We start from the raw sequence: 16,311 nt of genomic DNA, 5'->3' as shown, positions 1-16,311 counted from the left end.
CCTTGGAATCTTTGAAAGGTCCAAGAAGTCAAGTTATTACAGCAAAGAAAACTTTCCTTAGATCCAAGTTCCATTGGTCTAACGGAGAAGTAGGATCTGTCAGGCTCTCTTTTTGTAATTTTATGATTGGTGCTTTTAATTTAATCCTTCTTTATTTGGCATTGTGAAGCTTTAATATAGAATTCAACAACTCACCCGTTGTTAGTCCAATGTTCATTAGAAATAATATTAGTACTGTCATTATATTTCACGAAACAGATAGAATTTCACATTGAGATTGGCTTTCGATACTATTTGTCCACATAGATAAAAATAATCAATATATATAAGCATTCATACCAGAATTGACAGTTTGCATATTGAAATTAGGTTGGTTCGTGAATCCCTTTGAAGAGTAGTATTTTCCTTTTATATTCATGGAATATGGAATATGGAATATGGAATAGGATTCATTTTCAGTCTTTTTGATGGGTGTAACCTTGCTGTAGATTTCATGGTAGACTTGCCTAGGCTGGAAAATGTATGTAAACTATCACTCAGCTTTCCAACAACTCAAAACCAAATTCTCTGATTGGTGTTAAAAATCAAGCGTTAGTCAATGTGGGATATGTCACAAATACTCAAATTATGGTGTAAATGTGGACAGATTCTTTTTTATGCTGGAAAAACTGCTAAATTCTGGTTAATTTTGATACAAACTAGGACTGAGTTTATGGTAGTAATCACCCAGAAATTTAGGCTGATTTGTTGCCGATGTCGATTGATCTCATGTTGAAAAACTTAATCCTCAATTTGGGCAGTATGGGTGTGAACTGATGCTCAAATTGTTGATGGTTCTGCTGTCAGACCTTGAGGGCAGCCTATTTATATCTGAATGAAATTAAATTCCCTTCATTTAGCATCTCTATATTGATTGTTATATATATGGGGGAAGAAATTGTTATATATTGCAACATTGATCTAAAATTCTAATCCAATTTTTGGGTGTTGAGACTCTGGTTTCTGTTACAATTTCTCGATTTTTTTTTTCTGCCCATCATCTTCTCCAACACCCCCACCCACCCTTCTCTCCTTCTCAGGCCCTTCTAGGCCTAAGATAGTGATACAGCACAAAAAATAGTGAAAAAATGAGGTCAATATCCTATGAGATTGTATCCCGTGGAGAAGTGCAGTATTCAATATTTGCTATTGGTTTGAGCGTCGAGATAGCACCTATTATTCCAAGGCATGCCATGGGGATTCTTCGTTCTGCAGCCGCTTCCTTGGACTAAAGCTGTGCAAAGAGGATTTCATTCCACATATCAGGAATGCCGGGTAAACACCAGTGCAAACAATCCTGCACTCCTGGTGTGGCTCTGATGCTATACCGAGATATATGACCCTCGTCTCTAAGTTGCGATGATGCTGTTATGTCCAAGACCTTAACCCTCGTCCCCTTCACAGCTGCCACTGCAACAGGATCCAGAGATTCGTCTTTTAAAACTTCTTTCCCATCAGACAGAGGGGTGGTGTTGTCACAGCTCCCTCCTGTGTTCCAGTCCCCATTAAAGAAATGCCTAGGAGAGATAGTCCTGTAGAATGCTTTCAAGCCTGGATATTTTGGGAGCTGTGAGTCTACCCACTTGACAATACTGTGGATGGTGAGATTTTTTGCCCCTCCAATTTCTGCTATCTTTGTATCAGTGTTGGGCACACCTCCTACATGCATGACCCACTTGTTTGCCTTAAGCTTCCCTCTGTTCCAATGGTGTCCTGTGTTGAGAACCAGAACATCAAACTTGTTAAGGAATCTACGCAGGAATGCCGGTGGCCGATCAAGGTGCATGGCATAATCTGTGGTTGGGTTCGTGCTGTTAAGTGGTTCCAAGTCACAGAGGCTTGCTGACCAGTAATAGAGGATGGTAGTATTGGTGCCTGGGAACCAATATGCCCACCCATCAGGGCGTAGAGCACCACGAGCTTTGACCAGACCATACTTCCATCCCACGCTAGTGACATCAGGACTTTCCTTACCACCCGTGATCATGCACATTAGAGATTGGAACTGCTGTCTGCCCAATGAATCCCCAATAAAAGCTAGGGTTTTGTCCTGCATCCTGGAATGCATCAATAGAATCAGCACAGTAGCATACGATTTCAGACTATATTAAGATAAGCAGAAGGCGGGAAGATTTCTATTTTTAAATTTTTTTCCACATTGGGATTTGAACCTGAAACCTCTCACCTCCCACAAGCCCTTCCCAAACCTTCATCACTTGAGACAGGACTCGAGGGCTAAGCAGAAGGTAGAGAGATCATTGTTATGAAAACAGCAAACCAAAGCAAATAACAAATGAAAGCACAAGAGAGTAAATTCTATTTACTGGAATGCACTAGAATCCAGAATATAACATTAGCACCTGTGATCCAAGTGTGCAAGGAGAGGAATGACCCATAGTCCAATATGTTCAGTCCGGAATGAAGAAACTACTCTAAAAAAAAGGGCCTTGTGTCTCCAAGTGATGGTGGTCAAGGGGCTTGGGGTGTGCAACTCAGCCAAACTGGTATGTGCACCTCAGGTGTAGAACGTCCAGGTTGTAGCTTTGACACAATTTGAATGTGCAATATGAACTCCAGAAAACCTAGTTTGAGGTGATTATAGCTCAACAGTATCAATTCACCAATAGTTGAGATATTATGATCTCAAGCAGATTGGCTAGATTGGGCTTGCATTACAAACTAAAAGATTAAGTCGAAAGAAAGAAATTGGCATCAAATAACTGGAGAATTGAGAGTGATCAGTAGCCCTAGAACAATCACTTCTCTTGTTTGCTGATATACATATTTCTTAAGTCGGGTTGTGCGACACCTGAACCAATCCAATCCAACTGCAAGTCATTTGAGGTGATGTTTTTAACAACTCCAGAACACAACTTAAAAAACATTTTAATTGAGCCCAACACAAATTGCATCCACCTGGTAAGGTCTGATCTTAGCAGTAGTTTATGTGGATTAGGTTGGATTCATTTAGCTGTTGAAACTAACCTAACGTGCAACAAACATATTAAGTCTGATCATTATATGTAAATTTCTCAAATGCAGTAGTACCTTCTCAAGAAGTTTGACCCTGTAAATTTGTCCATTTTACAATTTTTTGGCTGCCACTGAAACTTCTCATATGCAAAATCTGTGCGCTGCGTCAACCGGCAAGCCCACATTGGCGATAGCCATTGCTTGCATTCAAACCCAGAATAAAAAGGCCGACTATCATCCTCAACCCATTTTCCTATAGCATAGTTACAGGCTGGAGCAAAGGCCAAATAAAAAGAGAATCACCAATCAGTTACAATGTATAAATATGTAAATATACAAATTAAAGGTAATGGGTGTGTCAGATTTACATCATCATAGGATATACACCCTTTCAATAATGAAGAGAAGTGGCCGGGTGTGGAAAACCATTTACTAATCTGTGTCTAGGATATATTAGAGTAAACTAAATTTCCACTAAGCTTCAGTCATGAGCTGCTGCTGCTGCTACAACTACAGAGTCCAAATGCTAAGGCACCATGGAGATCGTACAAAAGTCAGATCAATAAAATCTCCCATCAGCTTTTAGTTTAACCAATCAAAAGTCAAGCTTCACACAGTTATGGACATTCAACTCTTTTCTAATTCAAGTCAACCCATTGATGGAACAACCTAAATTGATCATTTACCTCTGACAACATGCCTATGAGACAAAGCTTTTGTTAAGGTTCTCTCCATTGAGTTTCCAGTCCATGTGAAGACTCTGGAGTTAGAAACTAATAAAATAAAAATTAAATTAAATTAAATAAAAATAATTTATATGTTTTTTTTTTTTTCTTTTTCTCTTTCCCATTAGGACTTGAAACTAGAACCTCCCATATACCCACCATAACCCTTTACCACTTGAACCAAACCTCAACGGCATAAAAAATAAATCAACGTCAAAATCAAATTCAATCAAATATTCTACCTTGATTTCCTGCACTTATTGTTGAATTTTTATATTCTTTTCCCTCTAGTGAAGAGCTTTTATTCGCAGAGCTTATTGGTGCTGCTACAACCAAATCCACATCTTCTGCTTTTTTTGAACTACTCTTTCCTTCTGGCACTCTATTGTCTCTGGATTCTTCTTTGGGGACATTTATGGGATCTCCTGCAAGGCCACAATAAAATACAAAACTTTAGTGACTTTAGTCCTGAGTATGCTATGACATCTGAAATAAACAAATGGAGAATGCTTATTTCATGGTCAGTGCAATTCAAAAATGAGATTAAAAGTAACTGGATTTCAACAGTTCAGCTCAGGACAAATGACAATTCAAAGTAGGAATAAACAAAGAAAATACAAAATTCATGATTTGGCTATGTAACCAACATGCTAATCTGATAACCTTAAACATTTGACATACAGGAAGCAGAACAACTAGAGATATCCAATCTGGTGAGACTATACATAATTGAAGAATTGTTCATCATACATGGGATCCAGCACAAAATAACTCAAGCATTTGCTCAAAAACATGAGGTCACTACTTCACCAACATCAGGACATAAATAAAAGGCAATCTTACCTTTCTTCTCATCAGAGGGAGTTATCACATTGCTGTCACTGTTCCAAATTCCAGGGGAGCTTTTTTCAGGATTCGACTGATCTACTAAACTAAAAGCTTTTTCTTCTTGGCCATTCACCACTTCTTTGTCTTCCGGAGAAGTAGATATATCTTTGTTCTTATGTATTGGTGGTTTTGACGAGCTTTCTAAAGCAGGACCTGTTTGAATATCCACCCAGCAGATGAAAACAATGTAAAGATGTGAATAAAGAAGTAGCATAAAACTATTTCATGATTCTAAGTTTATAAATTCATGGGAATCCCCTAATGTTTCTCTTGTAGAAAAGTATAGTGCATGCTAATTTGAAAGCGCCATGTGAGACTTCAGAACCTTTCATCCGCATTCACTGATAAGTTCCATCATTTTTGGCACATACAACAAAGAACACTCCATCCAATAGCTTGGAGGTAGAGCTCTCATGTATTGGCAAGAAGGATCCTTCATTATGGTCTTCAACTAAACTCTAAATCCTTTGAAATGGCTTTAGTAATATTTATAGCATTAATCCTAGATGAGAACCAAATGAAAACAAAGTTCTCAGAAGAAAAAAGAGAAAGGATATCACTTAAAGCAAACCTGGATACAGCTGCAACAAGCGATTCTGAGGTGGAAGTAAGGTTGTAAGAAGCGGGGTTTTCTCCCATGCCCAAATAAGAATGGTTGTGCACACAAGAACAAGGAGGATGAGAGAGAGTTGTTTACCCCGCAATCCATAAAATCCCCCTTTCATCCTTAGTGCACACAAAATATATGAAATTAAAAGTGTTCAGATGCCTACAAATGCATTGTATTCTCTTGAATAGTTCAATTTATAGCCTGTAAAATATGGGGAGATAAACATTAAAAAAGGATTCAAAACTCAACAATACAATGTAATTGGTTCTGCACTTCATAAAATGGAAGCAAACATAGATAATTAGGGCAAGAAAAACAAAGCTCATAGAGACACAAATTTCACAAGGAAAAAAAAACCTGGATCTGGAATTGGACAAGAAAAGAGCTTATTCCCTCTAATAATCTTATTGCCATAAGGCAGCCTGTGATTATTTTCAAAATGAAATCCCAAAACTTCAAAATTACAGCCACCATACTCTGCCCGTTATAGTGATTTAGTTCATGAAGTTGGTTCATTACAAAAGTTAGACCTGATTTACTAAAATGAATGCCCACATTCCACCTAAAGCCCAGACAAATGAATCTTCTACCAAATAGAAGACTCTACATCCACTTCCAGACCAAACAACACTTTCAGATCTCAACCACACAAGCCCAGTTTAATTCAAAACTCATTTTATAGTATAAAAGAAACTACCCCTCCTCTCCGGGAAGTTTGAATTTCACTCCACACCTAAAAAACCCCTTAACATCAAGTCAGCTTAACAAGGGCAATGCATAATAGTACAAGCCAGTTCCTCCAATCTCTCAAAATCCCCAGTAACACACTGCCTGATCACTTCATCCCAAAAAGGGGAAAAGTTCCCACATTTCATCACCCCACCATATCCTTCTAATAATTTCAAACAAACAAACAACAGCAGCAAAAGGGCTACACAAACCGAAATCAGATCTTACAATTCTATTACAAATTATTAAACAAGAATAACACAATTACCACATCTATGATTTTCCAGATCAGAATCGATACCGAAACTCCCTATCAAAACCTAACTCACCACGCTGACACGAGACCACCCACAACCAAATTCGAAAACCCAATTGAAAAAAAAAAAACCATGTACAACAAAGAAATCAGACAAAGAAGCAACGTAATTTACCTGAAAGCGAACTCTCTGAACTACTCTGAAAGATTAAAAAAATTAGAAAACAAAAGGAAATGGAAAATGAAAGACAACGGGAAGCGGAAAGCCGATGGACGGTGGAAGGGGTTTAGATAATAAATGAGCGATCTAGGGGTACGGACGAGAATAACGCGGAGAAAACTAAGAAGATCTTTTGGTGTTAACGCGGCAATGTTTTCTTCTATTTCCACGGCGAATTTTGTGGAGTTGGTGAGTTTTCCGCGCGTGCGACGACGTGGAGGCAACGAAAATGGGTGCGGTGGAAGTGCTGCGAAGTGGTATCATTTATATTTAATCAATGAGATTAGTAAATGGAAATAAAATAAAATAAAAAGAATAAGTAGTTGAATCAATCACGACAAATGTGATGCGGATTCAAAACCTAATGAGTTAGGATTTTATTTTAAGAAAAAATGGTTGACTAATTGAGACTTAAACGTGTGGCCACGTCTCATTAAGTTAATTTATATAAGATCTACATTATTTTTAATTTGATGAAAATTTCGAAGAAAATAGAAAAATATTAAATATTAAACTTAAAATTACTGCTAAAATCCATATAAATGATTAATTTCATTAACCTCGAGGTTTTAGCTAAATACATATAACTCCTATGGATTTAAAATTTTATCATGTATTTCCTTGAGTGAGGAGGGAAGTAAATAGAAATAAAAAATGATAAATGAGGTATTTGATCAAATTTAAAATATATAGAAAATTAGATATATTTGGTTAAAACCTTGAATAAAATTAATGAAGTTAACGTAAACCATAAATAAAGGAAGGAAGAATATGGAAAGTAATTATAAAAGATAGGGCATTATGTAGAATTGGGGTGTGAGTGAAAAATAATAAAAATAAGATATATATATATATATATATATATATATATATATATATATATATATATATAAGAAAAAAAGAAAAAAAGAAAAAAAGGAAGTTTGGGGAAAAAATAAATCATAGAAAAAGAATAATACTTTTGTGGACCCCGCATTTCGGCTCAATGCGTTTCCCACTCGATGGCGAAACTCGATCTTTTTTTGAAAAAAATTGATTTTTATTGATTATTTGAAAATGACTTGGAGTCGCCACTTATTTTTGTTTTATTTTTTAAAGGGTAAACAAAATAAGAAAGAAAAACCCTAAGTGTGACTCCTTATTTTGGAAAAGGTGATCTACGAAAAACCGGATCGGGTTCGGGGGTCAGGTTACTTATCGGGAAGGTACGGTAAAGACCGTAGCACCCCTCTAAGTCCCTAAAGTCGGGTCTCTACTAATAAAATGAAGCTATCATGGCAATGGATGAATAAAATCAATGAATACCCACATCAATCATGCATGTATGAGAATCAGAATATATAAGATGAATTATCAGAACGAGTGAATGCGTACCTGGGCAGCAATCTCGAATGCGCTATTATGAAAGGGGGTTAGTGAATAAACACAGAATATCCATATGTACATCAAGGAACAGAGTAAATCAATCACATACAGTTAATGAATCAAACAATCAATCAATCAATTATAAAATCAAGTATGTAGGGCCCCCACCAAAGCCCGTTTATTTCGCATGAATTAATTCCATAAATCCCATTATTCGGAATTACGGAATTGAATCTATGCTTATTTTAAAATATTTTAAAATATGAAGAAGACTTGCCGAAGAGAAAATGGCAACGAATTTTATTGAAAGCGGGACTCTTGGATGATTCTAAAAAAAATCCTAAAGATGAAAATTAAAAGTGAATAAATAAATAAATAAATTATTTAATAAAAATGAAGTTTGGAAAAATTAAAAAAAGAAAACTAGGATCCAAGAATTTATACGGAATATGGGGGTGTAGGGAATTATTTTGAAATTCTGAGATGAGGAAATAATAAAGAGAGAAATAAAAATAATAAAATAATAATAATAAAAATAAATAAATAAATAGTAAAATAAAATAGATAAATGAACAAGAAAGGCACATGACCTAAAGCCGCACGCGAAAGGTGGCCATGCAAAGCTTCCACCAGTGAGATTTGATTGGATGCCTTCCCTCAAGACCTGACATAATCACCAAGGCACCCTTCATTCTTCAAACCATGGAACAATTCACATGCCTTGTCAATGCGCCCACACTTTGCATACAAGTCAAATAAGGCAGCAGCTCAATAACCATCCATACAGACACGGTTCCGTGACGGCAACTGCATCTGTTCCATACCACCATCTGTGACGCTGACAAAATCCACCACGGCAGTGCCCATGGCCAGAGCATTGATTGACACAAGTACACAGCACAGGAATTTCACAAAAACGTCCCAAAAGACAATCATATTTGCAATCACATTCCTCTTTGTGTTACATTTTCAAAGCATATGCTTCAGTTGGGCCCACATTACTTCATCCTGGTTTGCTATCATTCCTTCCCCGGTCCTTTTCTCCATATCCCCTCCACGAACTGCTCGCCTTCTGATCATTGTCAATAATTCAAAATCATCAGAACCCATCTTATGCCTTTGAAGACGCATGTATTCAGTTTCCTTCTTCTCCAGATGTTTTAGCTGGTTATTCTGATCTTCCTCAGAGACGTCAGCATCAGCCAACTTCTTTTCCAGTATATTTCGCCGTTCCCTCCTCTCCTGAAGACTTCTCATTTGCTCCTTGTAATGGTTCTCAATATACTGCTTTGCAGCTGCAACTTTCTGCTTTGTGGCATTTGAAGGTGTTTCATCTCCTGCTGTAGGACATCGCTGACCTTAAAATCTCGGTGAATTACCCGAGGATTAGAATTTTCATGAAGATGAACCAATCCTCTTACTGGATAGAAACCTTCTACAGCAGCTGCGTCAAAGATTCAGCAGCCTGATGCGAGGAATTGGCTTCAGAGGGAACACGATGTGAAGTTCTCCCAGTTGCGTAACTCGCTTGTGCTGTTTGGTGCAGATCGGAACTTAGCGAATTAGGAGCAGGGTCACCAGAAGACACTGGTTCTGCTCCACGTGCACTTACACTTCTCGCTCTTTACATTATAGAAGAACTGAGCCACCACAATTATCCACCTTGAGTGGCTCAGCGCCAGCGACAAAAACACCAACCCCAGCCCTATCTGGTACGCAGCCACCCAACTCAGCAACAGGTGCAGCAACAGTGTAGCTGCTGATATATATACACTCGGGGCCACTATGCTTTAAGCCTGAACCTAATGATCTCACTCAAAACTCCAACTCTTGATCACCTTCTAAAGGAATTAGTTGCTAGAAACGGTGGAAGAAGCAGTGCCCTTTGTGGGAAGGTGCTCATTGTAGATATGTAGCTGAAGGGTCAATGAGCTCTAAATGGAGTTTAGGACTCATTGTTCCAAGGAAAAGGTTATCCGTGGCATAGCGGCTGGGAGAAGGGAGATGACTTTGAGATCTATAGACAGCCTGTACGCCATGGGGAAAGTAAGAATAGTGGCGTCAAGGTCCAGCGCAGGTAAAGTTTGCAAGAAATAGGGCAGTGAAAGTGGGAGGGTGTGCGTCATGGTGGTGATGGCGGAGGTGCTTCGCCGCCGGCGGCAAGCCGCCGGCGTCGTTCGAGGACAACTTCTTTTCCCCTCATCAAACTCTGAAGGACATGAAACCTGAGAGCATTCTCTTTCTCTCTCCTGTTTCAGCTTTCAGTTGCCTATTTTCTCAAACAAACTCTTCTCTCTAATCCCTTTAAAACTCCCTCTGGACTTGCGCTGCAAACTCATCATTTGGGCATTAGTGGGACCAAATACAAGCCACTGTGCTGCAGGGTTCACGTAACGGAGGCTTTCCAGATTAAATAAATCAGCATTGCGACCCACAGCTGCCACTTGTTCTTATCTAGAAGCCTTATGCGTACAGTACTGTGTCCACTTCCCATGCCACCACATCTGACTACATAATTACATTGCCAAGAGCTACATCGGATTTCTTTGCACAGTATTTTCCAAAGCCAGGCTCGATATTAATTCCAAATACTTCTGCCCATTAAAAGATGTCAGGTTCAGAGAGTTCACAGACTCTGTTTGCATGGCAATGTGGTAGCAAAGCTTGAAAATCCATTGATGGAGGGTCCCACACATCTGCAGGTTGGAGAAGTGAGGTGTCCCATGGTGAGGTACAGGTTTGAGCCTGTAATATCACCACCAATATTGCCACCACATTCATGAAATGACAATACAACTTGTAGCTTAAATTTAAGCTCACGCACAATCTGAAACAGCCTCTTATAACCATTCCAGTTATACTCTTGTGGAGCATGTGCCTCTATTATTCCCCACCAGCAATCAACCATAACACCATCAACATCGACTGATTTCAATATCCTTAGCTGCTTCAATAAACCGTCTGGATCAACCAGCTCACGCTTCATATTAATGACACCCCGAGGTAGCATCACATAAACAGGAATGTAAGGGGTGCCCGCAAAATCACACTCTTGTAACTTCAGTGGCATGTCAACCCAAATCATACGGAAGAGAGTCTGATTTATCCCCTTGAAGGATGCCAGGCAAAACACTATGAGCTACAACTCTATGACCCCCGTAATCAATAATGGCCATCGCGAGATTATAAAGTCCAGGTACATCAGCTTCCTGGTATGCTTCGACGCCTTTCAAATCATTATTTGCAGAAGCATAAGTAGCCTGCTCACTGTCGATTGATTGAGTCTCAGAAGAAACATCATAGGCCAATTCTTGTACACCATTAAATTCCAGTTTCATTAAGCCATCACAATTTTCCCCATTGGAAGTTCCACTAGTTCCATGCGACAAATCATTGGAAGCTTTTTCAGATGAATTGCGTGACAAGTTTCTGCTCTCAATCTTTGAAATAGGATCTGATGCACGCTTCTTAGACAACTGATCAAGGTTCGCGTCAATCAGCAAAACTGAAGAATATAAGGTTGTGAACATACATGTGAAAACACTCCGGATCAGTAGGACTTATTGGGGGAATACATCTGCTGATGACTCCAATAGCACCACTTATTGCTGCATCAACAAAGTCAGAAGTCACTTTGTAGAGGGCCCTATCCCGCAAGATCCTTTCCTGAGGAGATGTATGGGGAAACTCCCGGCAAGATTGCAATTCCTCATTCCAGTCTCTTTGCATGCCAATTAGATCACTTCCCTAAGAAAGGGTCAATGCTTCCTCAGCTTGGATAACTATAAGACTGGTGCAAACTCTCATAGCAGCTTAGGTTTCCCCACAAAGTGAATCCAATGCACTAATGCCATAAAACAAACTGACCGAGTCTGCATGCAGCCAAACACCTCATGAATCATCCTCCACTGGGTATCTTTTGGGTCTAGGTATATGAGGGAAAATCATCATTTTTGCTGTAGAATGACCTAAACCGTTCATCTCATCCCACAGCCATAATGCCTAGACTCCATGCATGAGATCTGATGTGTATGAAGGTGTGGATATCATTAGTAACATGGATGATGGGAAAAGGGTATTAATGGGTTAGTGGGTACGAGGCAACTGAGTTGAAAGAAAGTTAGGATGAATGTGGTGGTGAGAACAATGTGGAAATCTAGAGAGAGAGATAGGTTTTTGAAGCTGTAGTCAAATGAGTACATGCAGGGGAGATATGTGACGTGGGTACGGCAGATAATGGAGTTAGAAAATGGGTATGATTGTATAGGTGAATATAAAAATGAAATTGGAGAATTAAGTGGTGAGGTTTAGTGAGGAATGGGTGTAGGAAACTAGAGAGAGAAAAGGTGATGGGATGAGAATGGGTATATGCATGGTGAGAAAAATGAGGTATGGGTAGGGTGGAGTGTGAGAAGTATGTGGTGTAGAGAGAAGGACATGGTGGGTGCATTTTGTTGGTTATTACTGTGCCCATAAATGCTTTGCTGTGAAGGTGAGGCTAACATGATTTGTTGTCTACGGTTGCTAGTATTGTTACCAACCAAAGCAATAGCAACACCAGGAAGATTCATAAGTGAAGTGACTCCCGTCGGTCCAAACCGGGTCAATATAATGCAGGCTCGCGCAGCAGATGGAGTTAGAGACTCCAAACAATTAATATCGGAAATCAAATGCGATTCAAATTTCCAGTCATTGCAATATTCCATCCATTGATGCCCTTAGACCATCGAAACAACCAGAGCCGTCTCACCAGCATCTATAACAAATACAGGCAGCTCTCTAGAAGACCATCTTCCAGCAAACGTTCACTATTACCATCTCATAAGCCAAACATCACAGATTTTCCTGGCATTCCAGCTACTGCGCATCTTGGGCATGACCATGAATCCTCATAAATGCCTTCGGGATTAAATCCCACACAGAACTCATGATATCCTATGGTCGCATGAATCGCATGCAATTAATGTATCAAGATTGGAATCTCCTGTAATTGTTGCAGATTCACTACCCAGTACGGCTTCATGTCCAAGAAAAATCCCAACGCCGAGAACAGAGGGAAAAGTAGTAAAATAGAACAATGACGGAAGAAAATAAGATGAAGCATTAAGAACCACATTTCATCTCTTAGTCAATAGGCTTGCAGGTGGGTGAATTAAAAGGTCTTTTTCTTTAAAATGCCACATGGGAGGTAAAACAAAGTTAAACAAAATTCCAATCACAAACAGAAGCAAAAGAGGCGCAGTCGACCATAAAAACAGAGCATAACTCATCCCAAGATCAATAACAATGTATCTCAATAACAATATATGAAGAGGAAAAGAAAGAAACAAGAACAGAGTGGAATACTTACCCCTAGGGAAAACCTGGAGACCCTTTTCTATGGTTCTAGGTAACCTCTTCAACCAGAGAACCGTCTCCTCTGTGATTTGTTGCTCCTCAGCTCCAGAAATATGCTCTGTTTCCTCTCTCTTAGCTTCCTCCCTCACAAAACCAATCTCCTCTCTAAAGCTGCCCCTCTCCTCTCCAGGGAAAGCTCACCCTCTAAAATCAAAATAAAAAGCTCCCCCCCAGAGAAAGCTCTCTGCGCCAAAAATAACCAAAACTCAAAACCTCTCCCTCAAAAAGCTCCTCGGCAGCCTCTCTAGACCTCTCTCTGTCATAAGCCTGCCTCTGTAGCAGCCTAAGCTCAAGGAAACCCTCTCCAGAAATCTCACTCCTCCCACTCTTTCCAGAAATCTCACTCCTCTTTTTCAGCTAAACCTCCCAAAATATCTCTAACAGCATCCCCCCTCAACCTCAAAGCTCTCTCTGCTTTTTTTTCTTTCGTCTGCTTCTCACTCCCCAAAAAAAACTAAACCAAAGGCTTCCTCCCCCAAAAGCCCTCTGCAACCTTCCCCAAAACCCCAGGATACCTCCTTTTTTCCTCCAAAGCTTCCTCCCCCCCAAAATATCACCAGAAAAACCTCTTTCTCTCTATCCCCGATCTGCTCCTCTCTGTTTTCTCTCCAGTCTTTTTCTCTTCCTCTCTCACATGGATATCCTAGCAACTGCCCTAAAAATCTCCAACAAAAGCTCCCCCCACCTGAAAGCTCTCCGTCCTCTCCCAAAACCCAGGATACCTCTTTTTTTCTTTTCTTTTTCTTTCTTTTCTTTTCCTCTCTCCCGGATTTGTCCTCCTAACAGCCTCTGCAGAAAACCACCTCAAAAAGCACTACCCTCTGCTGCCAGCCTCCCTCACCTCCACATGCAGCTGGCAACGTCTCTCTACCCAAAACGCTCCTCCTTCTAGAACCTTCTTGAAGATCCCTCCACGTGTCAGCCTCTGATTTGCTTTCCAAAAAGCAAGGCTGATTCCCTAGCAGCTAGTCAAAACGTGACACGTGGCTTCCCCTAGATGGTGACATTTGGCAAAAGGTAAGCTGTAGAAAATGAGCCCCCAAATGGGGGTCTACAAATATGCCCCTCTTCGGTAGAGTTCACGAGTGTAAGGAACATGATCAATGAAGTGAAAAGCAAGTGTGAATAGTGAGTGGAATGAAGTGAACTCTACCGAAGAATCAAAGAGACCCCCATAGGGACATTGGTGAAACGCAAAGTCACCCAGGCTAGCAGACAAACACAAAGGCTCTAATCCTAAGAGAAAAGATGTCACAAAATGCCTCTGAAGCTACACTAAGGATCCAGACTCCCGCTAAGACGTCTCCAAAAGTGACTCGAAGATCGATGTCAAAGATGAGTAGCGGTCGAACCACCCTGGAGTACGAACAAGAATGCGTCTAAAGGAGACTGCCCTATATGGACTATGAGATGAATATGTGATAAGCACAGGGTAACGAGGTGAAGAGAGTGGGAATAAGTACAAATCCATGAAGGTGAGATGTGCCATGCCAGAGAATATGAATGCTAGGAACTGCGACTCTGGATGATGGGACTGACCCTAAACGCTAAACTAAGAAAAACAACGGCTCTGGAAGCCAAACCAAAAACTAACCCTAAAAACTAAACTAGGAGAACAGCTCTGGAAGCCAAACCAAAAAAAACTAACTCCGAAACTAGACTAGAAGATAACATCTCTGGAAGCCAAACCAAAACTAACTCTAAACTAGAAAATAACAGCTCTGGAAGCCAAACCAAAAACCAACCCTAAAATCTAAACTAGAAAACAACAGCTCTGGAAGCCAAACCAAAAAGCTAACTCTAAACGCTTAACTAGAAAATAACAGCTCTGGAAGCCAAACCAAAAACTAACTCTAAAATTTAAACTAGAAAACAATAGCTCTGGAAGCCAAACCCAAAAGCTAATTTTAAACGCTAAACTAGAAAATAACAGCTCTGGAAGCCTAAACAAGACGACAGAAATGGCTCTGGAAGCCGAAACGGGATGACAGAAATGGCTCTGGAAGCCCGAACAAAACGACGATAATGGCTCTGGAAGCCTAAACAAGATGACAGAAATGACTCTGAAAGCCTAAACAAGATGACAGTAATGGCTCTGGAAGCCTAGACAAGATGACAACGATGGCTCTGGAAGCCGAAACGAGATGAGAGAAACGGCTCTGGAAGCCTAAACAAAGATGACAACAATGGCTCTGGAAGCCGACACGAGATGAGAGAAATGACTCTGGAAGCCTAAACAAGATGACGACAATGGCTCTGGAAGCCGATACGAGATGAGAGAAATGACTCTGGAAGCCTAAACAAGGTGACAACAATGGCTCTGGAAGCCGACACGAGATGAGAGAAATGACTCTGGAAGCCTAAACAAGGTGACAACAATGGCTCTGGAAGCCGACACGAGATGAGAGAAATGGCTCTGGAAGCCTAAACAAAGTGACAACAATGGCTCTGGAAGCCTGAATGAAGACATAGTGACTCTAAACACTAAAACTAAGCAGTGGATGGTGGCTCTGAATGCCGAAATCGAGAATGCGACTCTGAATGTCAATCTAGGAAGTGATGACGACTTTGAACGCCGAAACCGAGAAGTGATAACAACTCTGAACGTCGAAACCGAGAATGCAACTCTGAACGTCTATCTGAAAACCGATGATGGCTCTGAATGCCGAAGCTGAGAAGTGATGATGATGGCTCTGAACGTCAAAACTGAGAAGTGATAACAACTCTGAACGTCGAAACCGAGAACGCAACTCTGAACGTCTATCTGAAAACCGATGATGGCTCTGAATGCCGTAAACCGTGAATGATCGGCGACTCTGAGCGCCAAACTGGAAGGAAATGATGAGGGGGGAAATATGCCCCAGTGTGGCAGGACGCTGCGAATCTCAAACCGCTGGAAATGATTGAAACGGGACTCTACGAGTCTCGAACAACGCTCCACTGAGAGCTCATATCAATGAAGGGCTCAGGAACAATGGTCAGTGAGGCGAATACAATATAACTCGGCCGAGTGATGGAAACTGTGATGGACATGTGAAAGAACGATCAACTCCATGGCTAAACGAGGGAAATATGCCCCAGTATGGCATTAGATGTATCCGATCTGCCC

General features: G+C 40.3%; 1 protein-coding gene across 2 annotated transcripts; it reads right to left on the bottom strand.

The window, feature by feature from the left end:
- Positions 1-875: 875 nt before the first annotated feature.
- Positions 876-6,631, bottom strand: LOC117925267 (protein trichome birefringence-like 16). 2 transcript variants are annotated; one of them, XM_034844231.1, is made up of 6 exons: positions 6,396-6,631; positions 5,197-5,436; positions 4,581-4,778; positions 3,980-4,162; positions 3,088-3,283; positions 876-2,096 (listed from the first exon to the last, which is right to left on the bottom strand). In XM_034844231.1, exons 2-6 carry the CDS (start codon positions 5,348-5,350, stop codon positions 1,268-1,270), a joined length of 1,560 nt encoding a protein of 519 aa, XP_034700122.1. In that variant the 5' UTR covers positions 5,351-5,436; positions 6,396-6,631; the 3' UTR covers positions 876-1,267. The 2 variants fall into 2 exon arrangements, with proteins under 2 accessions (XP_034700122.1, XP_034700123.1); XM_034844232.1 differs by lacking the exon at positions 5,197-5,436 and having other exon boundaries at positions 6,396-6,504.
- Between the last annotated feature and the right edge of the window lie 9,680 nt (positions 6,632-16,311).

Source organism: Vitis riparia, chromosome 11 (genome assembly GCF_004353265.1).
Source record: "Vitis riparia cultivar Riparia Gloire de Montpellier isolate 1030 chromosome 11, EGFV_Vit.rip_1.0, whole genome shotgun sequence".
NCBI classification, from domain to species: Eukaryota; Viridiplantae; Streptophyta; class Magnoliopsida; order Vitales; family Vitaceae; genus Vitis; species Vitis riparia.
This window is presented reverse-complemented; position numbering and strand designations above follow the sequence as displayed.